Source organism: Bos taurus, chromosome 9 (genome assembly GCF_002263795.3).
Source record: "Bos taurus isolate L1 Dominette 01449 registration number 42190680 breed Hereford chromosome 9, ARS-UCD2.0, whole genome shotgun sequence".
In the NCBI taxonomy this organism is placed as follows: domain Eukaryota; kingdom Metazoa; phylum Chordata; class Mammalia; order Artiodactyla; family Bovidae; genus Bos; species Bos taurus.
This window is the reverse complement of record NC_037336.1, coordinates 73,051,605-73,076,239: the sequence shown is the minus strand read 5'-3', so window position 1 is coordinate 73,076,239 and position 24,635 is coordinate 73,051,605. Positions and strand designations below refer to the sequence as shown.

The following is a 24,635-nucleotide window of genomic DNA, read 5'->3' as shown; positions in this document are numbered from 1 at the left end:
TTCCATTGATATTTTAGATGTTTTGAATTTGAGAAATTCTGATTATGAATAACTTAAAACCTCACATAAATTTGTAAATATTAGCACATTTACTAACTTGGTAATTACCTTTGTATATATCAGTGAACAAAGTATGAAGGTCACTTAAGATGGTTAAAGGAAGGTAAAATCCTTTATTTTTTTTTAGAATGTTCACTTTTTATTAAATAATGATCAAGTATCACTTTATTCATGTCATAATCAAAAAGAAACATTTAGTAATTAAATGCCTCATTTCATGTTTCCTTTTGGTTGCTGTGACTGTCTTCTGCATATGTCAACCTATTCATCTGAAAATTAATGGCTCTTGTAAGGTAAGGAGTCTTATTATCTTCCTCTGAAGTTTCAGCTGATAATGTTCACAGCTCTTGTCCTCAGTCTGCAAACCATTTGGATTGCAGCAGCAAATCCTTTGATTTTTCTGGCCCAGTAGCAAAATATGGATTATATCATAATTCCTCTGTTATACCAAGTCACTATTTACTCCATAAAAAAAAGAAACTTGACAGACCTAAAAGTGAAAAGAAATTAGAATCATGTAAGTTAACAAAAGACCTGTCCCTAGCTGACCTAATCAATGATATGCCAAGAGATTCTTATAAAAGTCAGCCATCAGTCAGATTACCACCCACAGATAGTGTGGAGAGTCTACCTTCAAAGAGTCTAGATGGTGATTTGTTAAGACCTCATGTGTCTGAGTGTATTTCCAAAGATGATTCTGCCTTCAAAGGCATACCAGATTTAAAATCCTTAATGATAAAAAACACAGCACCTAATAACTCATCAACTATTCAGAATGATTCAGTACCTGATTTGCAAAACATTCCAGTACAGAACAGTTTAGGAAGTTTAAATAATCCTTCATTGGAAAATATGGCTCTTGATAATTTAAATGCTAGTAAAACGACTGAAGTTGGAATTGTTTCTTCAGTTGAACAAAGTAATAAGAATTGCATATTAAAGAGTGACAACTTGCAGTTTTCTCAGTGTGAAAGTCCATCCCTAGCTGAACTGTTTGAGGAACACAAGAAAAACAATCCAAGCGAGTGCTTTACTCTACCTGATTTTTGTCACCAACCATCTTCCAGTTTCACAGATCTCAGTTTGGGATCTTTTCCCTTGTCACAACTAGCAAATCGGTATCAGTCTTCAACTGGAATATCAGAGTTAACAGGATCTCTATCATCTTTGGCATTTTGTAAAGCTTCTCCGACAAGAGACCTTGAGAATTTGTCACTTTCTGATTTGATTGCAGAAACGATTGATATAGACAACCCTCAGATTAGGAAAGATTCCTGTATGCTCAGTTTATCTGAAATGAGGTCACCTGGAATAGACTCAAATATTGATCTTAGTGTCCTCATAAAAGCCCCAGATTTTGTTCCCAAACCTGTAGTAGACCAATCAGTTGCTCCAATACCAGAAACTAAAGTTCTAAGTTCAAAATTAGGGAAAAATTCCAATTCTGCTAAGGATAATAAGAAAAACAGTAAAAGCTCTCTGCCTAGGAAACCACCTTTTTCTCTCTCTTGGACCAAAGCCCTTGCTGCCAGACCTTCAGCTTTCGCTTCAACCCTGTGTCTTCGTTACCCATTGAAAAGCTGCAAGCGACGTACCTTTGATCTCTATAAGGCTTTTCTTTACAGTAGACAAGTCCAAGACGTAAAAGACAAAGAAATAAGTCCTCTTATAGCAATAACACCGTTTGACTTCAAATCAGCATCTCCTGATGACATTGTGAAAGCTAATCAAAAGAAAGCTTTTACTAGAGAATAGTAACAAAAGGAAAACTTGCTAACTGTTGTAGAGCTTTTTCTTTTAAATTAATTTAATTTTAAGCTTTTATAGGGTTACTTTATATTACGGGATTTAAGTTGTGAAATTTATATTAAAATTGTCTTAAGTCAGTTGATAAATTTAGTTGATATATGCTTTTGCACTGAAATTTCTTTTTACTATATCTTCTTTTAGTGATAACTGGCTTTAAGTTGATAGCCTGTAATAGGTGTATGTTTACAAAGTGCTTATGGTAACTTGATATTGTGAAATCAAACCTCAGCTATTTTTGTTTAAAGCATTCAGCTTTGAAAATTTTTATGATGAGACATTTTCTTTTATAAAATATTTTTGTGCTTTGTTCTTAAATGAAAATGCTACCACTTGGGATTAGTATAGTTTAGTGATAAAGATTTTTCTTGTGATATATGGCATGGCATAGCCAAGACAGTATTATATTTTGAAATATTAATGAAATCATTCCAAGTTTCATTATTTTTCTGCCAGTGAATACTAAAACTTTTCTATTAGAAAATCTTAAAATTCCTAACTTTTAAGAATACTGTTAGGTTGTTGAAATAACATTTTTCATGATATAAAATATAAATCCTTTTAAGGGACCATGTACATATTGAAGATGGATTAATACATAATTTATTTTTATACATTTTCAAAACCATTTGTCCTAAATGAACACTTTAAAATAAATATGTAGAAGGTCTTTTCAAGTATGGTTGCATGTTCCTTGAGTAATCTACCAGATCTCTTTCATGTTTTGTTTTGTTTTTCTTTTTACTATAAGTAATGAAATGTGGACTTTAACTCTTTGCTACTGACAGCTCTGTGTGCTATAATGACAAAGTTTCAGCAGTAGTTGACCTAGTAAGATCTCTTCTAGTGAGCAGAACAAGTAGGTAATTCATCTCTTAAAGCAGTCGTCCTCAACTAGCAGTCAGAATCACTGGGGAAATTATTTTCAAAATGTAGCTATTGTGACTTCACTCCAGACATGGCGAGTCATTTCTGAGGGATGACATTTGGAAATGTGTATTTTCAGGATGGTCCCCAGTTAATTCTGATGGGTTACTTCTACTTGAGAATCGGTCCCTTAAAGAAATCAGTAGAATGAAAGGAATTACTAATGCTGGGAATAACACCTGGCCAACTTGAATTTTTAATTTGTATTTTCTAGTAATTAGGAATACCAAGGAATATTGCAGATTAGGAATTAGCACCTTTTTTGTTAGAAGATAATGTTATTAGTTATTTCTTGCAGGAAAAAAGTAGTCTATAAAATGTTGTTTCTTAATGAGAACAAAATAGCTATATTTTCCCAGTAAAAAATATTTTCTCTGACTACTACTTTAATCTGTGTTTGATAATTTTTTAAAATATTTCTTGTTTCTGTTTATTTTCAGAATGACATCCCAATATCCCAGTATTTTTAGTTGTATATGATGTTTTTATATCCAGTGTTTTGGTGGGAAAGCTTAAGCCAGCCTTATGTCCTTGTTGTTCTTGACTAAACACTTTGTGACATCTTCACTTTTTGTTTCTAACTGCAGATTTCAGTGCGTATCCTACTGATGCTTAGATCATATGAATTACAAGTTATATTTTGTGATCAGTTTTGAAGTTTGAATTACCCCAACTGCTGATTTTGTTTTTCTAGTCTTGAACTTTAATTGGATATTTTAGTAATTTTGAACTTAGTCTATGACTCATCAACTAGATTTATATACTGTAGGCAGTCTCCAGTTTAGAAGTGAATTGTATTCTAAGTGTTTGTTTAGAACTGACAATAATTCTTGATAGATTAAATGCTGCCCAAGTGGTCCCTTTGCACATAAATCCACAAATACATATTTAATTCATATTGAAATTGAACAGCATTACTTTTATATTATCTTTTATAACAAACTAATTTTCAAGTGGAAAGACAATACTTTAAAGCCATATAGTAGGTCTTGTAGCGTGAACTAGATCTCCCTTTGTTGGATGATCAGGATTGTGACTTCTATTTATGATGTTATGATTTTAGGGGAAAAATATTCTATATTACAAGGTGATAGGGAAGGTAACAATTTTTAAATAGGTCTCTGTATTTCTGTTGTGATGGCTACTGGTCCGTCAGGCACATACCTGACAGGCACTTGCCCCATTGACTAAGGAAGTGTCACAGTCTCTGAGATTCAGAGAGTGGGACCAAGAAGACCCACTGTCCCTTCTGTTTTTGGCCATTAGCCTTTGGTAAAGAGACCCCATGGACTGTACCCTATCAGACTTCTCCATCCATGGGATTTTCCAGCAAGAATACTGGAGTGGGTTGCCATTTCCTTCTCCAGGGGGTAAAGAGACTAGTGCCTGCTTATTCATGGATGTTTTCCTAGTGAGGACAGTTGCTTGCACTAAGTGCATCTTCTGCACCAGCTGCTGTTTACTGATTGACTGCTGTCTTGGTAGCTCAGGTATGCTAAGTGTTTTTGGTCTATTTTCCAAGTGCAGAGCCATTTTTATTTGTGTTATGCTCAAATATTAATAGTATACTTTAAGAATAGAAATAATGTTGTAATTATATTCTAAATGATACAAAATACAAGATGTTTGAAATGACCATTTTTCCTCTTCACTTTTTTTGATTTTTTAAAAGAGCTGTTGTTCACAGATGTTTTTCTGTCTTGCATTTGGTTGGTCTTTTTGGTTATGGTTCTTCCCATTAATTGCAAAGAACAAGGTATCACTTCTGTACAGAACACTTTGCTTATCATTTCTTTCTTAGTTCTATCTTTTTCCTATTTCCTAGTTACTGAACTGGTATTCTAACCTCTTCCCACCCCCACCCCTGCCTTAGCTTTGAATCTTTCTTTCTTGAACTTTTCTTTCAGCCTTTTCCCCCCTCATATAAATAGTAATAACTGTTCCCAGTGTACTATATTTAATTTCTTGTGGTCAGTGGGAGATCATACAATTAATTGCCATACCAAGGGTAAAACTAGTCCAGTGCTTTTAAATATGCGGACCATTGCAAATTAGCAAGCACACAGTTATACACTGAGGAATAACTGTGTATCAGGTTTCTGTTTGGTGTTCATACAAGTGTATATTTACTTTTAAAATCAGTTTAGTAGTACCCTAGAAATTGTTTTCTATTTTATAAATGAAGGTAATGCTGACTAGATAGGGAGGGATTGATACAAATCCTTTATTAATTTTCTTTTGTAATTATATAAAGCTCAGTGTATGCAGTTGTATATTGTAATTTCAATTTCTAGGATGCAAAAGATTTGTCACATTTTGAATGTATGTATACATTTTTGTAAAAGCCACATCGGAATAAATTATAATTCTGGGGTTTTCTAAAATCAGGTGTGAAAACATCACAATTTATCCATTAGGATTTTTTATATAAGCTTAATATTTCAGAGTGATATTTTAATAATTTATGATAAAGGTTTCTGTAAACAAGTTGAAAAATGCACTACCTCGTTGTGCAGACTTTCTTTGAAGATATTTGTCATTTAGAATTCTTATTTTTCAAAAGGTAGAATTTGTATTTTTACTTTTGAGGACTCAACATAGAAACATTCTTAAAGTATAGATTATGGTGAATATGGATAATATAATTGCAAAGGTGGCAGTGGAAAATAAAACATTTGATAAAGTACACATTTCTGATGTTGACATGCCTGGTTTATATGACTCAAAGGAAAGCATCCTTCTAGTTATAGGACATAGCTGGAGATGATCAAAGATGTGATTCTCAAATGGGATGGGAAAATGGGTACTTAAACACATAGTTATATTTATTGCAGTGTGTATGGGATGCGTGACATTACACTCTCCGAAGCTGACATCTTTGTCTTCCTGATCCAAGCTGCGACCTCCTCCTGTTTCCTCTCTTTATTAGCAATATCAGCATCTTCCCAGTTGCTCAAGCCAGAAACCTGGGTAGCATCATCGTTGATTTTGCTCCCTCATTTACTTCTTATAATTGATTGTTGTTGTTTAGTTGCTAAATCGTGTCCAACTCTTTTGTGACCCCATGGACTATATAGCCTGCCAGGCTCTTCTGTCCATTGGATTTTCCAGGCAAGAATACTGGAGTGGGTTGCCATTTCCTTTTCTGAGGAATTTTCCTGACCCAGAGATCAAATCCAAGTCTCCTGCCTTAGCAGGCAGATTCTTTACCACTGAGGCCCCTGGGAAGCCCTGTAATTGATTCCAGTCCTATTGATTCTTCTTTACTAATAAGTAATTATATGTGTTTACATATACAGTGGATTGTTCTTATTTGTGGTAGTTATATTTTATAAAGTCATAAATGAGTGAACACTGAATGAAAGGCAGACACTGACTTAGCAAAAACTGAACCATTGCTCCCATAAGAAATACAAGGTTAGGTTCCTGTGATCCTCTGGTCACAACATTTTTGTCAAACAATCAATACATGACCTTGTTTTATGTATGTTTAAAGACACTTTGTTTAATATATATTATTCATATATTATTGATTCATTGAAATTGAACTCATAGCCAGTAGCACTATAACTTAATGCCTAACACTATCTATATGCATCTTTTTAATTTGTAAGGTGCATCACAGCTGCTTTGTGCTTAACACTAGACAGTGCTTCAGACTACTCTTGGGGACCATTTTAAACAGCAGAATCACCAACTGATATCACAGGGTGAAAAATGTGGCATTTAAGAGGTCATGAAAAAGGATACTGCTTTATGAGAGTTGAAACAAGAAGGCAGAATGCATATTATTTGACCTCAGTTGGGAACATGCATGTTAGGCTAGTAAAATTTTTTACTGTTCTACACTGTCCACAAGAGACTGCAAAAGTGCTGAAAGTCATGGTTTTTAGTGATAGCTGAATCCATGAATATGGAATCCTCAAGTACAGATTGATTGTCCATTTTTTGATCCATATTCTTTGCTCTTATTACTGCTTTTTCTCTTAAAGACTATTAGCTTGGGCAGAATTCCTAAAATATTTAACTGGCTTCTTTACTTCTCAGTTAATTTTCTCTCAGACACTTTCTACAATACAGGTAGAGTGAATTTTCCAAAATGTAGTTCTAATTTTCTGTTGCCCTGTTTAAACCCTTCATTTTATTGTAAGACCTTTTGTCATTTGGTTTCTCTTTGTGTCACCCACTACCCAAATCCACCCAAGAACACCTACCTGAGTTTCCTCTGCTTCTATAGTGCTTTGCCCTTTCCCCTCCTGGCAATTAGATCTTGAGGCTGTGGTTTATATATCACTTTACTCCTAATCCTGGGATAGGGGAACCATCTTGTGTACCCATTATTCACCGTATTCCTTTTTACTTCCACCTCATGTAAAATCATAACCTCTGCCCCTTTCTCTGATAACCCTGCTTTACTGTTCCTCACAACCCTTATATCATCTGTCATTGTGTGTCCGCACAGTTTTATTTCCCTCCTGTTCTTTGTAATCCCCCTAACCCCTCACCACAGTGCAACTTCTATGAATGGAACGTCTTTATTGCTATATTCCCAGCTTAGAATAAATATATCTTGCACATACGTGTAGGAAAGAATTTAAAGTAAAAAGTGAGTTTCACTCTTAAATACTGTCCCACATCTTATTCCCCGAGAGGAAGCTGTAAAGCAAATCTGTAAAAAAATATTTTATATTTCTCTGGAACTATTTGTGTGTTAGACATATCAAATTTGTATACATATCATTATACAAATGGGAGGATACTGTAACACTTGAATATCTGTGTCACTTAGCATGCTAAGTATATTGCAGGTTTTTCCTTACCAGCATATAGACATCAATCTCATTCTTTTTAAAAGCCGTGTAGAATTCCATATGTTTATGCATTAAATAGTCCCTGTTAACATTTTCTTGCTATCACTACTGACTCCTGAATGAACATCCTATGTTTCTACTGATTGATTTTCTAGGCCCATAAGTATATACTTTAAAATTTTTGATAGATATTGTCTAATTGTCCTTAATAGAACCTGTGCTAATTTCCTTTCCACACAAGTTTATGAGTGCGTTTTGTTCAAATTCTCACAGATAGGATTATTGCTCTTTTGGGTATTATGCCAACCTGATAATTGGAAAGTATTCTTATCATTTGTTTATATGTCTTAAATGAGTGAAACTGACTACTTTGTCATATGTTTGAATCTATTTGTATTTCTTAGAACTACCTATTCCTAATCTTTTACGATTTTTCTGCTGGCTCTCCTTCATAATGACTTCTAGGAATATATGTGTTTGTGTATTTAATATATTTGATTTTTATATTTAAATTCTAAGAAAATTAATCCTTTTGTTATGTGCATGGAAAATATTTTTTCTTTGTCATCTTTTAGATCATTTATAAGACAAATTGTTGATTTTATATATATAAATATTAACATTTTATATTAAAAGTTTCTAATTCATATTAAAATTTATAACAAATTAATAAATGATTAAATAATTTGATATTCATAATATAGAATATTTAATATTAATAATAAAGTATATTAAAGTTTACTAATCTTTTATGGGTTTTTGTTTGAAAGTTCTACTTTACTACAAGATAATTTTTAAAAAATTGCTTCTTCTCTGTGTTTAGCAGGTTCTCTCTCTTTTTTTAAAAAAACATTTGAGTGTTTGATTTAGCTGCTATAGTGGGTAAGGAAGAAACATAGTTTCCAACATGTTTTCTTTTTCAATAGCTCCATTTTTCACAGTTACTTTTTGTTGTATTACATGTCCTTTTTCTTTTTTAACCTGATTTGAAATACCATCTTTGACGGATGCTAAATTTTCCTCTCTCCATCTGTTTTGCATTTTTTGAGACTCTGTGCTATTCTATTTCTTTGTCTTGTTCTGTGCCAGTATCAAATTTTCAATTACTGTAGCTTTATATTACTGTTAATTTTAAATATCCTATAAGCTGTCTTGTTTTTTAGTCTTCTTTTTCATTTAATGTTGTTCATTTGCTAAGTTGTGTCCAACTCTTTGTCACCCCATGGACTGCAGCGTGCCAGGCTTCCCTGTCCATCACCATCTCCCAGAGTTTGCTTAAACTTATGTCCTTTGAGTCAGTGATGCCATCCAACCATCTCATCCTCTGTTGTCCCCTTCTTATCCTGCCTTCAGTCTTTTCCAGCATCAGGGTCTTTTCCAGTGAATTGGCTCTTCACGTCATGTAGCCAAAGTATTGGAGATTCAACTTCAACATCAGTCCTTCTAATAAATATTCAGGGTTGATTTCTTTTAGGATTGACTAGTTTAGTCTCCTTGCTGTCCAAGGAACTCTTGAGAGTCTTTTCCAGCACCACAGTTTGAAGACATCAATTCTTGGGCACTCAGCCTTCTTCATGGTCCAACTTTTATATCAGTACATGACTCCTGGAGAGACCATACCTCTTACCGTATGGACCTCTATTGGCAAAGTGAAGTCTCTGCTTTTTAATACATTGTCTTAGTTTGTTATCGCTTTTCTTCCAAGGAGCAAGTGTCCCTTAATTTCATGTCCACAGTCACCATCCGCAGTGATTTTGGAGCCCAAGAAAATAAAGTCTGTCCCAGTTTCCATTTTTTCCCCATCTGTTTGCCAAGAAGTGATTGGAATAGGTGCTGTGATATTCCTTTTTTCAGTGTTGACTTATAAAAGCCAGCTTTTTCACTCTTCCTTTTTCACCTTCATCAAGAGGCTCTTTAGTTCCTCTTTGCTTTCTGCCATAGGGTGATATCATCTGCATATCTGAAGTTGCTGAAATTTCTCCCAGCAATCTTGATTCCAGCTTGTGATTCATCCAGCCTGGCATTCCTACATGATGTACTCTGCATAGGAGTTAAATAAGGGTGACAATATAGAGCCTTGACATACCCCTTTCCCAATTTTGAACCAGTTCATTTCATGTCCAGTTCCAACTGTTGCCCCTTGACCTGCATACAGGAGGCAGGTAAGGTGGTCTGGTGTTCCCATCTCTTTAAGAATTTTCCACAGTTTATTGTGATCCACACAGTCAAAGGTGAGAAAAAAATAATCTGTCTTCATTAGGCACTAAACATTACATTATTAAATGGAGTTTCTAGTATTGGCCTAGTCTTGTAATACTGGAACATTCCTAATTGGTCGTGGTAAATTTTTTTTTTTAATGGAATGGATTTTATTTGAAAATATTTTATTTAAAATTGTTTTGTATGTTCATAAAATTATACAGTTGTGTGTATGTGTTGTTTGTCATGTTTTGGTTTCTCTTGTGATAGTTTTTTAGAGAATTTAGAATTTTCTTTATTCTTATAATTTGAAGGGCAGTGAAATTATTTGTTTTATGATAGGAATTATCTTTCTCAATATTCTAAGGTCAGCTTGGGAAGTTTTAATTTTCTGAAAATGATCTATTTCATCTGGTTGACAGATGATTTTGTTTTGCATTGTAGCAAACATTGTCTACTAGTAGTCATTTGCTGCTAAGTCGCTTCAGTCGTGTCCGAATCTGTGCGACCTCAAAGATGGCAGCCCACCAGGCTCCCCCATCCCTGGGATTCTCCAGGCAAGAACACTGGAGTGGGTTGCCATTTCCTTCTCCAGTGCATGAAAGTGAAAAGTGAAAGTGAAGTCGCTCAGTCATGTCCGACTCCTAGCAACCCCATGGACTTCAGTCTACCAGGCTCCTCCATCCATGGGATTTTCCAGGCAAGAGTACTGGAGTGGGGTGCCATTGCCTTCTCCAGTAGTCATTTATGAAATGTCAAACACAGAGAATAATGTATCAAGTACTTATGAACTTGCCATTTAGATTCAACAGAAGGTAGCATTTTGTATTACACATTTCTGGTATTTGTTTTTGTTCTAAGAAATATATTGTTAGATTGAAATCCGAGTCCTGCACTTGTCTTGTTTCTCCCTACTCCCTTGAAGTTGATATGCATTGTTCCCATTCTCTCTTTCTTAACTTTTGTCTCTATAGCTACTGTTTTTCTTATGAAAACTGTATTTGCTGTAACGTGGATTCTTTTAGTTACTATTTTCTGTGTTCTTTTAGAGCTATTGTTATTTTCTGGATAATCCCCATTTTAATTTTGATTTTCTTTTTAAGCCAAGAATCGAAGTGTTCTTTTTTTCTTAAATCCCAGTTTGCTGTGGGATTTTTATTTGCTATTTTTGTTATAATTTTTGATTTCATTGTGCTGTCATCAGAGAATGTGGTTGGTACATTTTACTTTTTGAAGTTTATTCAGGTTTTCTTTGTTGTCCAATGTAGTTTTATCGTTATTTCATAGGTTAATGTCAGTAATAAATTCTGTCTTTCTAATCCAAAATATATTTCTGTTACTTTTCAAATTTTACAGAATAATAACATGTTACCATTTCTAAAAAATTTGTCAACTTTAAACAGTATGTATGTATGTGCTGCTCTCTCATGAAAGATGAAGAAATTGACACACATACTTCATCTCCTCTTATAATTTTTATTAATATTTTAAGTTTTTAGGGGGAGTATTTATACCTCTTTTTTAAACCTTATTAACTGAATTACTAACTTTAATCAGTTCTTTGATGAGTCCTTACTTTAAAAGTTGAGCTCATCAGAGTTATACTTTTTCATACTTGACCTCTTCTCTCCTTTTATCTCCTGATGATTTTAGTCATATTATTTAATGTAGTACCAAAAATTTTAACACTTTCCTTAGATTTTGTACTCAAATTTTCCTTAGTTTTTAACCAACTGTAGTTATATTAAGCTTGATTGGTTTCTCGTGGTTAGGCCTCTATTTATCACTTATTTGACATCTTTTCCATCTCTCACCTTCCCCTCTTCCCAAAATATTCATTTGAAATTTTCCCCAAGTTGTTGAATATATTAAAATGATACTGTGACGTATATCTGCATTAGAAATAATAGTCCTTGGTTTGTCTTTTTTTTCTGGAGGGTCTTGCAGACATTGCTCTACAGTTTTCTATCATATATACTTCTAGCATGGCTTTTTAAATTTCTGAAAGTAGTTGTATTTTTTGTTTGTTTTGATTTTTTTCAATCTGTATTTCTTGTAAGCTCTGCTGGCTTATTTTTTACTTTTTTCGTCTGTTTGTTTTTTATCATCTTTTCTTTTATTGTGTGTGTTTGTGTGTGTGTGTGTGTATGTGTAGGGAGGGTATGTTTTTTGAGGGGAAAAGTGAGAGAAACAGCTTTACTTTGTCTTTTTAACTGGATATATCTTTCCAACAAACCCACTCCAATATTCTTGCCTGGGAAATCCCGTAGACAGAGGAGTCTGGTGGGCTACAGTCCATGGGGTCTCAGAAGAGTCAGGCTTAGCAACTAAATAACAAGTCTTCCCAGCAACACTTGATTAGATTAAATGCCCCAAACAGCTGTGAAGCTAGATAACTTGAGAAGTTTGTGAATAATTTCTTTTCGGGTATGTGATAGGACAGACCTTGTTCCAAAAGCTTTGATGCTTAGGTATAATAATTCCCCTGACCATAGCATCCTGTCTTGGTGGTAACATACCACTGAAGTCTAGGAGAAAGCTTTTTTTTATTACGCTTATTTGGGAGTATATATAGACACACATATGTTTTGGCTGCACTGGGCCCTCTGAGGTGTGCATGCGCTTTGTTGCGGCACACCGGGCCTTCTCTAGTTGTAGCACTTGAGCTCTAGTGTGCTTGGGCTCAGTGGTTGTAGCATTGAGTATGATGGGCTTAGTTGCCTAATCAGGGATCAAACCCATATCCCTTGCATTGGAAGGTGGATTCTTAACCACTCTACTAACAGGGAAATCCCTCAGTATATTTGTATTCTTAGAATTTTGGAATGAGAACTTAATGTCTATGTGAAAATTAACCTTTTATCCTGTAATAAGTTAGAACTCTTCAATTTCTAAGGTGATGTATTAAATATTTATGTGTCTCCTTAACTTAGATAACATTTGAGTTCATTTTATAAGCATATGTAATATTGAACCATTATAGCAAGTATAAATAACCTTAGATTAGGTTATCATATAATTTTGCTATACATTTGTATGGGTGAACTGCCAAAGGAGTATATATTTAGGGATTAAAATCATGGGACAATCTGTTTTCTGTTGATAGTTTTTTGTCACCTTAAACCTACCAGGAGGGGAGGGATTCACTACCAAACTATAAAACTAAGTAGCATTTTTTTTTTCCATAAAGAAATCCAGAAATTGAAATGTACGTATTATTATTGTTTGAAAGGAAAATTCTGGGCAGAAGAATCTTACTATTTATGCTCTAAAATTTTATAATTAGTCAACCAACTTAGAAGAGAAAGTTTTCGACACAATGAACGCTTCTTTGTAAAATTAAGCATTTTAACTCTCTTGATTGCTGTTGAGGCTTTTTCTAACACTGGGTTTATTTAGATTATTTTAGAAAAATACTTGGTCTAAAAATAAGTAAACATTAAAGAAAAAGTAGTTGGTCCACAAATAGGAGGGAATCACGCATAATTTAAATTTAACATTTTAGGTACTTCCCTGGCCAAGCAGTGGTTAAGACTCCACATTTCCACTGCAGGGGCACAGGTTTGATTCCTGGTCACAGACTTACGTAAGAGCCTACATGCCATGTGGTGTGGCCAAAAAAATATGTTTAGCATTTATATGGTTCTTAGAATTGGTATGTCCATTGCATTAATCATAGCTTTAAGAAAAGTCATTGTTTACAAGTGTTGGAGGGTTTGGAGAAATATATTTGATTTCCTTATTTGGAGAAATATACTTGAATACTAAAATGTGTCTTGAGTAGAATTGGTTTGCTCATACTGTTTAGAAACCTCTTATGTATCATTTTCCTTTCCCTTTTGAATTTATTCTGGTTTTACCTTTCAAGTGAAGTTTTCATTTACAAAATAGAGCCTAATTTTACATGAGGATATAGTTAATTTGCAGGCATTGTTTTGCTAGTTTTATAGTATTAATAGTCTCTTAAACAAATGTCATACAGTGTATATCTACTATAGTGTGTATTACTATTTGAATATCTATAAAGTATTATTTGTAACTGTACTCAGATGATGATTAGCATAGTCTAGCCTTGCTTCTCAGTGGCAAATTGTTCCCTAGAGAAGATTACAAGAAATTAAAGATAAAGCAGAGCTGTAGACCCTTGCAATGAGGCCTTTTTTTTTTTTAAAACTTACTGCGCTTTATTTGTCTCTTTCTTCAGCATAACCTAAGTAACTAAATAGACATAATAGTGACATTAAATTTTTAGGAGGATATGTAACCTCTTTTTCTCCCTTCTCAGGTCAAATATATTATGAGATTTTAATCCTTGAAGTAAAGACTATGATTAACTTGAAAAGTGTATCTTTCTTTTACAAAGAAAAATTACTAATACAGCATGTTATGAACAGTTCTGAATCTATATGAACTTTTCATGAATGTACTTAAATATATATTTTATTTTGCTTTAATCTTTTTATAGGGAGTTATATTTAGCTGGAATTTTTTGATTTCATCTTTTAAGTATATTTTTCTTTGAAGAGTCTTCTCATTAATTTTTCACTGAGTAATTTTATTGAAGCAGTTAGAAGAATTTTATACTTGCACAGAAAGCTTCAGAACTAATTGGCTTTCTGCTTTAAAATTATGTGGGCTTCTAAAGGAAGTGGTTTATTTCAGTTAAAAACTTAAGTAGTTCAGAATGTTCTCAGATATGTCTTAAGATTCTCTTTGTGTATACACCTACACTGGAAAAACTGAAGCACTAATTGCTTAATTTAAAAATAATTTGCTTTAGACTCTCAAAACAGCCTGTCTTCTTTGTATAGCCAGTACCATGTAAGAATTGCATGAATGTTAAATAGAGTTTTCTTTTCATCCTAATTACCTTGTTTTTTTTAAACCATAGAAATTATAATCAGATTACATATATTTGTATATACTTTCTTGTTTCATTCCAAGGCAATTATAAATCCTTTTAAATATTTTTTTCGGAGAAAGAATTGCTAAGTATTTAGCTAGGGATTAGGATGGATTAGAATGGGAACTGATAAATACAGTTCAATTTAGCTAGCATTTATTGCATGTTCACTTTTTGGCAGAAAAATATGGTAGCCACTGGGGACATAGATTTATACCCTAGACTTTTCCTTAGAATTTTATAGTAGTCCCTCAGGAGCTAAGTCTGATTTAATAGAAGCACCAGATATAGCCAAGGTGTTTTCCCGTGGCTGTGTTTGAAAGTGTTCTCTTCTGGAAACTGCCACTTCTCAAGGGGAGATAGGGAAGTGAATTAATGCATTGAAGGTAAACTTTGTGTCAGGCTTTGTATATATTTTATTTGGTTTTTATAAGAATCTGTGAGGTAGGTGGAAGAAACTGAGGCTTCTATGAAATAAATAATTTGCCATACTTCACAGCTATTAAGAGCAAATTGTAACTCAAATTGAGTTCTTTCGGACTTGGACATCCTTTAAAAATTTTTTTTATTTTGATTTATTTAAAATTGAAGTATAGTTAATTTACAGTGTTGTGTTAGTTGAACACACTTTTCATTGTTATATATTACTTGCAACAAGTTTTTATATTGTAAATTTAATCTTGTTTTGTGGTTCTTTGTGTAACTTAATAAAATTAAATCTCTTGTTGGGGGAATCAGCTTTATCATCAGTGAGGTACTTCAAAATTATTTTCAACTATTTTTCTACTATATTACTTAGAGGTTTTGGCATAGCTATATAGAGAATTGATAACAGTTTCTAAATCCTTGTAAATTAGTGGTCATATAATATGAAGTCCTTTTGTAGTTCATTAAATTTTAAGTCACTGTGTTGTCTTTGATTCCTTAAGCAAACCAACAATTCTGTTTGATTTAAAAATCCTGAAGAATTTTATTTTTTAAATAGTTGTTAGCTTGGTGCCATGTTTAAGCACATGCTTAAATAATACATGATAGTGTTTATTGAGTAAAACTAGAAAGTCCAAATGAGCCAGTGGATACTTAATCCCTTTATTCAGAATTCAGAACTATTCGTATTTTGATGCATTTACACAGTAATGGTAGGCAATATCGATGAGCACTTCAGTTCAATTCAGTCGCTCAGTTGTGTCCGACTCTTTGTAACCTCATGAACCACAGCATGCCAGGCCTCCCTGTCCATCACCAACTCCTGGAGTCTACCTAAACCCATGCCCATTGAGTCGATGATGCCATCCAACCATCTCATTCTCTGTTGTCCCCTTCTCCTTCTGCCCTCAATCCCTCCCAGCATCAGGGTCTTTTCCAGTGAGTCAGCTCTTCGCATCAGGTGGCCAAAGTATTGGAGTTTCAGCTTCAACATCAGTCCTTCCAATGAACACCCAGGACTGGTCTCCTTTAGGATGGACTGGTTGGATCTCCTTGCAGTCCAAGGGACTCTCAAGAGTCTTCTCCAAAACCACAGTTCAAAAGCATCAGTTCTGTGCTCAGCTTTCTTTAGAGTCCAACTCTCACATCCATATAGGACCACTGAAAAACACTTACTACACACCAAATATTGTACTAAACTCTTTATACTGATTCATTTATCACATTTAATGTACTCAATTTTTAATAAATCATGTCGAGTAGGGGTGTTCTTTTTTTTTTAATCCTAGTGTCACCAGGAGGCTCTGAGGCTGAAAATGGCTAAACACCGTACCCAGGGCCATAAAACTAGTGAATGGTGGAGCCAAAATTCAGAATAAAATGCTTCTAATATACTAAAGTCCTCTTTTATAGTTTGTGTATGTTTTTCTTCATATAGGACATATTAGTTCTTTTTTTAAAAAATGGGGCCACTTCATTTTTTAACCCATTTAACTTAATCATGTACTACAGACTTAAAAATTTTCTTTACTTTGGTAAATTCTGTTTTCAATTGTGGTAAAATACAGATAGCATGAAATTTATTCACTGTTTTTAAGCATATAGTTCAGTAGTAGTAAGTATATTCACATTATTATGCCACCAGTCTCCAGAACTTTTCCGTCTTATAAACTGAAACTCAGTACTCATTTAACAACTCTACATTTTCCCCTTCTCAAGTCCCTAGCAACTACTCAGACCTTTGTTGGTATGCCAATAAATTTAGGCTGCATAATATTATTATTTTATCTAACTAAACAGCTATTGTAGGACTTAAGTTTTTCAATGTAATTTTACCAAAAATACTTCAGTAAACATTTTTGTGCATTTTTTTTCAATTATTTTATAAAAGGTTTTTTAAGAATAATATTGCTAGATAAAAAGGTATAGACAGTTTCAATGCTTTAGTACATATTGTGAAGTTACTTTCAGGAAGATTATACTAATTTATTTCTTTCATTTGTTAATCATAATAGCATTGATAGCATTATTGTATAAAGGAAGGATTTTATATTCTTATTGATGTTTTCATTCATTAATAGAGTAGATAAGAGAGAGAGATTATTCCTTTGGTGGGAGGGAGGAGCTATGATGAGAGTCATTTTTGTGTCCCTAAAAATTGTATCCATGGTGCCTGTGTCTAAAATGTCATTTATTCCCTGTTGGCTCAGACGGTAAAGGATCTGCCTGCAATGCAGGAGAGCTGGGTTTGATCCCTGAGTCAGGATCATCCCCTGGAGAAGGAACTTCAGTATTCTTGTCTGGAGAATTCCAGAGGAGCCTGGCGGGCTACAGTCCATGGGGTCACAAAGAGTCAGACACGACTAAGTGACTAACACTTGTACTTCACTTTCACTCATAAGAAGATAGTACCTAACTTTAGAAGTTCAGATGGTGCCAGTGGTAGAGAATCTGCTTGCCAGTGGAGGAGATGCAAGAGACACAGGTACAATCCTTGGTTCGGGAAGACCCCCTGGAGTAGGAAATGGCACTCCACTCCAGTATTCTTGCCTGGAAAGTTCCACAGGCAGAGGAGCCTGGTGGGTCACAGTGCATTGGGCCGCAAAGAGTCAGACATGACTGAGCGAGCACACACTCATAAGTAAAATAACCCATGTAATAAAATTGGCACAGTGTCTGGCACATAAAGAATGCTCAACAAGTGATAATTGAACTTGGTTCAGAGAAATAAAGTGTTTTCTTACTACTATCTAAGGAACAAGTGCCTTAAAAAGTGATTATATAGTAAAATCTAATTCATTAGGGACTTATATTTACTTCCGCTGAGTTTTTTGGTTTTTTAAAGTCATTCATGACTTTATGTAAAGCCCTTACTTTTTATGTAAGCCCTTTTTGGGAGATGACTTATCTTCTCTCTTAGCCATTTTTAACAGCCTGATATAAATTCTTCCATGTATTTCTTTATTTTCACATAATCATATATAAAAATAAACACATACATAGAGGGATTTTTCATTACTGTTATAAAAAAGAAAAGAAGTACTATACTTTTCATTTTCCTTGTCATGCACTATTAACTGGAGTATTTCCAATGTAGTCTTTTGTTGTTGTTGTTGTTTAGTCGCCAAGTCATGTCGGACTCTTTTGTGACTCCATAGACTGTAGCCCTTCAAGCTTGCTTGTTCTTGGGATTTCCCAGGCAATAATATGAGAGTGGGTTGACATTTCCTTCTCCAGGGTTTCTTCCCTACTTAGGGATCAAACCTGGGTCTCCTGCATCGGCAGGTGGATTCTTTACCACTAAGCCACCAGGGAAGCCCATTCTTTTGGTAATTACGTCATATTCTGTGGGATGGCTATGCTATCATTTAGTCAGTATATTGCATACTGAAGGATATTAGTTTTATTTCCAGTTTTTGTTTCTGTGAACTATTCTGTTTATAGAACATCTGTGTACATATCCTTAGAAACTGGGGCTCTTGATTCTGTGAGAGATCCCTGTGGTGGAATTGCTGGGTTTAAAGGTATACTGCTTGCTTTCCAATAGATACAGCCTTTGCTAAATGAGTGGTGGTATGGTTCATCCCTCCCCTCAGCAGTTAGTGTCATTATTTATCTTGATTTTGGACAGTCTGACAGGTAAGAAATTAATGTCTCATTGCTTCGTTAATGAAGTTGAATATGTTTTCATATATTCACTTGCCGTTAAACTTGTTCTGTGAATTGGTAGTTTTGTATATTTTACCCATTTTTAATTAGGTTGTCTTTTTCTTATTAAAATATTTTTATATTACAGATATTAATCTTTTATTAGCATATACATTGTAAATGTTTCCAGTCTTTTCATTTTCTTTATTTATGGTCTCTTTCTACAGAAAAATTTAAAACTTCATATGGTTCTGTTTAAACAGGTTGCAGTCTTGGATTAAAAAAAAAAATCAAGCCTAAGTTGTATATATTCTGTTTTCTTTCGGGAAAATTATATGAGTTTAAGACTTAATTCCTCTAAAATTTGTCTTTGTGTGAAGTGTAAAAAAATAGTCGAACTTGTATTTTCTTTCAGATTTTCATTAGAATTGAAAAGATTCATCAGATTGTATGCTCTGACTGGTAGCATGGGATATAGCAGAAAAGGATGATAGCGCTTGAATTAAATTAATACTGTTTTGTAACCTAGGTCTTTCATTTGGTATCTGCATGACCTTAGTAAAATTACTGGATTTCTCTGAGACTTGAATTTTTCTTTGAAATGGTAAAAATATTCTCTGTCTTGAAGTATTAAGATGATTCATCTTTAACCCAGCTTGTTCCATGTAGCAGTCTCTTAAAACATTAGTTTCCCTTTCCTTTCCTTTGCTAATTGCTTGAAAGTTCATTACATTTGTTATTATGGAGTCATTTTTGGATATTGGATAATATTGGATTTTACCAAGTTTTCTTATTTAGGAATGACTGCCCCACTTTTGGATTCATGATGATGTTTGGAGATGGTTATGACTCATTGCGTATCTTTTTAAAAAAAAATTATAGTTAATTTACAATGTTGCATTGGTTTCAGGTGTACAGCGAAGCAATTCAGTTTTATATATATATATATATATATGTATATATATATTCATTTTCAGATTATTTTTCCTTGTAGATTATTACAAGATACTGAGTATAGTTCCCTGTACTGTACAGTGATGTACTAGGCAAGAATACTGGAGTGGGTTGCCATTTGCTCTTCTAGGGGATAGAACTCTTATTGCTCCTAATATAATTTAAATTAATTGCATATATTAGATTATAAAATTTTGTGAATACTACTTCAAAGCATATAATCCAGCCTAATATAAAGTTGAAATCTGTTCATCAAAAGTTTTTAATTTTTAAGATTACTGGCTCAATGATACTTATAGAAAATCGAAAGCTGATCCCAATGAATATTTTTTAGGATAAAACATTTTTTTCTTCTGTATCATAGGAGATGGATACAGAGTGATGGATTTGATGAGGCAGGTTATGCTATATGAAGGATATCTTAAAATGAAAAAATAATTTATACTGAACAAATCACAGTGTGGTTGTAATATTGAAGAAAGTGATTTATTCTCTGTAGCTTAGTTGTGCTTTCTAAATGTATATCTAGTAACTAGAATTTATATGTGTACCCAGATTCAATGAAATGATTTTCTATTTGAAGTAATTTTTCATTGAAAATTTAACACACTTTCTTTGAAAATCTTTTTTTTTGCATGTGTTTCTGTATTGAAACACTTATAGGAACTATAATGATTCATGGCAAAAAATGTATTTACCTGGAAAACCTCAGTTTAAAAAAAAACCTAAAAAATATATATTTTAAAACTCGAGATGTTTTGATTTGAATGATTTTAAATTGTAAATTTCTGTCTTAATCATATAAATATGAAAAATAATTTCTTCCTTTTAAAGTTTCTCGAATCTCCATTAACTTATTTTCCTAAATATTTAATGTAGTAAAAGGGGAAAAAGTCACTTATGATTTTCTTACCCAAAGACAAAATCTTGTGTTTTGCCACATCCTTTTAGGATTTTCCTTATGCATTTTTATTCTTTATGTTAGTAGGGTTTGTACAGACAAGTTTACATACAATTTTGTATGCTGTGTTTTCCCTGTCTTCATTTTCTGCCTACTTGCACACATCTTTAAAAGTGGAGTCAATTTTTAATCCCAGTTTGATTCAGAGAATACTTTAAAAATGTTTATTAAAAATTATAAACTTTAAAACAAATTAATGTTACAGTGTTTTCACATCTTTGTAGGTCCTGTTTAAATTTGAAATTACTTAACACAATCAGCAGATAAATAAGCTTATTTTCTTAAAATGTCCCTGGTAATACCTCTCATGTTTAGTTATAGATTTTATATGAAACAAACAAACCTGGGTTGTTTTTAATTGAATTTAAGAATATTACTTCCTAGAGAACAGTTTTTCATTACCTAGTATCCTATTTGATGTGGTTAATAGTATTAAAATGTTCAAACATTTTAGAGGTTTAATGATATATATATGTGGGGAAGTGGAGAAGGCAATGGCACCCCACTCCAGTACTCTTGCTTGGAAAATCCCATGGACGGAGGAGCCTGGTAGGCTGCAGTCCATGGGGTCCCTAAGAGTCGAACACGACTGAGCGACTTCACTTTCACTTTTCACTTTCATGCATTGGAGAAGGAAATGGCAACCCACTCCAGTGTTCTTGCCTGGAGAATCCCAGGGACGGGGGAATCTGGTGGGCTGTCGTCTCTGGGGTCGCACATGACTGAAGCGACTTAGCAGCAGCGGCATATGTGGGGAAGAGATTCTCACTGAACAGGCTAAGTAGTTATTTTTAAAAATTGTATGAGGGCAACAGTAAAAGGTCATCTGAACTAATTTCCTGACTTGAGACATCTTCAAACATTTTTAGTTATGAACCTGAAACCAGTCAACAAAAGGTAGATTGATATAATCTGCAAAGAATGTTAACCAGGGCTGGACAAATTGTGAACCTCACTTCTTCATCTATAAAATTAGTTTTACACTAAAAAAGTCATTCACAGTAATTTTTCTTTTTTTTTGCCCCAGGACACCTGAGATGTACCACTTTCTTGTCAGGATCGGTACCTGTCAGTGACAATACTTTTCAAAGGGGAAGAGGGCAAGAATGTGCTTGCACCTACCTTCTCCTCGCAAGCTGAGAATCACTGAGTCAGGGAACCTATTACTTCTTTCCATACATAAGATTATGTAATCTTAGTGAATATTCGAGTGCTTAGTATATATTAGGCCACTGGACTTGCTCTTGTGGAAAAGAAATTTAAAAATATCCTTCTGGAGCTCAGAGGTTAGTTGCAGAGGTAAGGCACATACTTATACTGATAGATGAGAAATGATATATGCTACATGAAGATTTACAATAAAGGTTTTTTATTTCAAGTCATATCACTTTGGTCTGGAATTATCATTTTTAAGAATTTGGGATTATTGTGTGTGACCTAAATTTGATAGCATTATGCTATAATGTATGTTTTAGACCCTAAATATCCCATTCCCCACCTAAAATGAGCATAAGCAAAAGGTTAAGAAGATTGTATCCAGATGTTTGTTATTAGAGGCAGACTAGCGTACCCTTCTAGTTTCCCACTGAAAATTAAAATTCTACTAATTGGAAACATCTATGTTAAGCTGAGAAAGATTTAAATTCTAGGCTCTGTATTAGATTTTGAAACGGCAAATATTAAATGAAATCAGAATTACTAATTTAACATGATCAGAAGTATCTAAGTAGACAACTAAAATCAGAAAATTGTAAACTACCGCACATTTGCACTCATCTCACATGCTAGTAATGCTCAAAATTCTCCAAGCCAGGCTTCAGCAATATGTGAACCGTGAACTTCCAGATGTTCAAGCTGGTTTTAGAAAAGGCAGAGGAACCAGAGACCAAATTGCCAACATCCGCTGGATCATCAAAAAAGCAAGAGAGTTCCAGAAAAACATCTATTTCTGCTTTGTTGACTATGCCCAAACCTTTGACTGTGTGGATCACAGTAAACTGTGGAAAATTCTGAAAGAGATGGGAATACCAGACCACCTGACCTGCCTCTTGAGAAATTTGTATGCAGGTCAGGAAGCAACAGTTAGAACTGGACATGGAACAATAGACTGGTTCCAAATAGGAAAAGGAGTACATCAAGGCTGTATATTGTCACCCTGCTTTTATGTAACCTATATGCAGAGTACATCATGAGAAACACTGGGCTGGAAGAAGCACAAGCTGGAATCAAGATTGCTGGGAGAAATATCAATAACCTCAGATATGCAGATGACACCACCCTTATGGCAGAAAGTGAAGAGGAACTGAAAAGCCTCTTGATGAAGGTGAAAGAGAAGAATGAAAAAGTTGGCTTAAAACTCAACATTTAGAAAATGAAGATCATGGCATCTGGTCCCATCACTTCATGAGAAATAGATGGGAAACAGTGGAAACAGTGTCAGACTTTATTTTTTTGGGCTCCCAAATCACTGCAGATGGTGACTGTAGCCATGAAATTAAAAGACGCTTACTCCTTGGAAGAAAAGTTATGACCAACCTAGATAGCATATTCAAAAGCAGAGACATTACTTTGCCAACAAAGGTTGGTCTAGTCAAGGCTATGGTTTTTCCTGTGGTCATGTATGGATGTGAGAGTTGGACTGTGAAGAAAGCTGAGCACCGAAGAATTGATGCCTTTGAACTGTGGTGTTGGAGAAGACTCTTGAGAGTCCCTTGGACTGCAAGGAGATCCAACCAGTCCATTCTGAAGGAGGTCAGCCCTGGGATTTCTTTGGAAGGAATGATGCTAAAGCTGAAACTCCAGTACTTTGGCCACCTCATGCGAAGAGTTGACTCACTGGAAAAGACTCTGATGCTGGGAGGGATTGGGGGCAGGAGGAGAAGGGGATGACAGAGGATTAGATGGCTGGATGGCATCACTGACTTGATGGATGTGGGTCTGAGTGAACTCTGAGAGTTGGTGATGGATAGGGAGGCCTGGCGTGCTGCGATTCATGGGGTCGCAAAGAGTCGGACACGACTGAGCGACTGAACTGAACTGAGACAGAGCATTAAGATTTTACAGAGGTGCTTGACTTAGCAAGTTTTGTATATTTATTAACTTCAAAACAGATCTGATTTGGTTACCTTGGGAAATGTACTTCCATGAAGTTCTGAGGATGTGCAGTCAGAAACAGGGTGGAAAGGAGAGGGTGCCTGTGAAATATCCTGGAGAAAAATTCATTTATCAGGCATATGATCTTTCGAAATCCACTTAAGTTTTCACCTATAACATGATGGACAGCACCAAATTATCTCTAATAATACAACCAGCAAATTTGCATAATTGTATGAACCTTAGTTCATGTAAGGACTGTACAAGGAATGTGAGTGCTTCTTTTCTCCCTTTATTAGCGTACATTCATTGGACCTTCACTACCTTCTCATTTCACTTTCTGTAAGTTATTTCATCCATTCCCAGATCTCAGTTTACTTGTGTTTTAATAGCGCTCTCATTCGGCTTTGCAAACTTGATTATCGAGCTTTCTATCCAATTTCTATTTGTCTTGAAAGAAAATAATCAGATCCAGTGTGTTCTATATTCATATCTAATTTGGAGTCATAGGGATTAATGTGTATTTTCTGCCTCCCTAACATTTAATTCATCACCATATTTTGTTAATGTATTATCTTTCATGCTTGTCCCCTCTTATTTCATGTGCTCTGGTACTCAGGTATAGTCATAGCACTTGTGATCACCTGCAGTATTCTCTTTTCTTTGTTTATATTTTCTGTCAGCCTTGTCATTTTACAGGTCCATCACATCTAGAATGAAAGCTACCTGAAAACAGAGACTGGTAATCATCTTTGTGTCTCCAGTGCCACGTACATGATACGATTTAACTTGGAAAAAAGACCTGAGATGGTGTCTAAGCAGTTTTTAAAAAAAACATGAAATAGGC

At 34.3% G+C, this 24,635-nt stretch overlaps 1 protein-coding gene across 7 annotated transcripts in view; it reads left to right on the top strand.

Moving 5' to 3' along the window:
• The window catches only part of HBS1L (HBS1 like translational GTPase), an 85,151-nt gene that overhangs the window by 19,813 nt on the left and 40,703 nt on the right, over nt 1–24,635 (top strand). The window contains exon 5 of one of the 7 annotated variants that reach the window (XM_005210977.5): nt 359–24,083. In XM_005210977.5, the coding sequence (XP_005211034.1) occupies nt 359–1,815 (1,457 nt within the window). In that variant the 3' untranslated portion in view covers nt 1,816–24,083. 7 annotated transcript variants of the gene reach the window in all.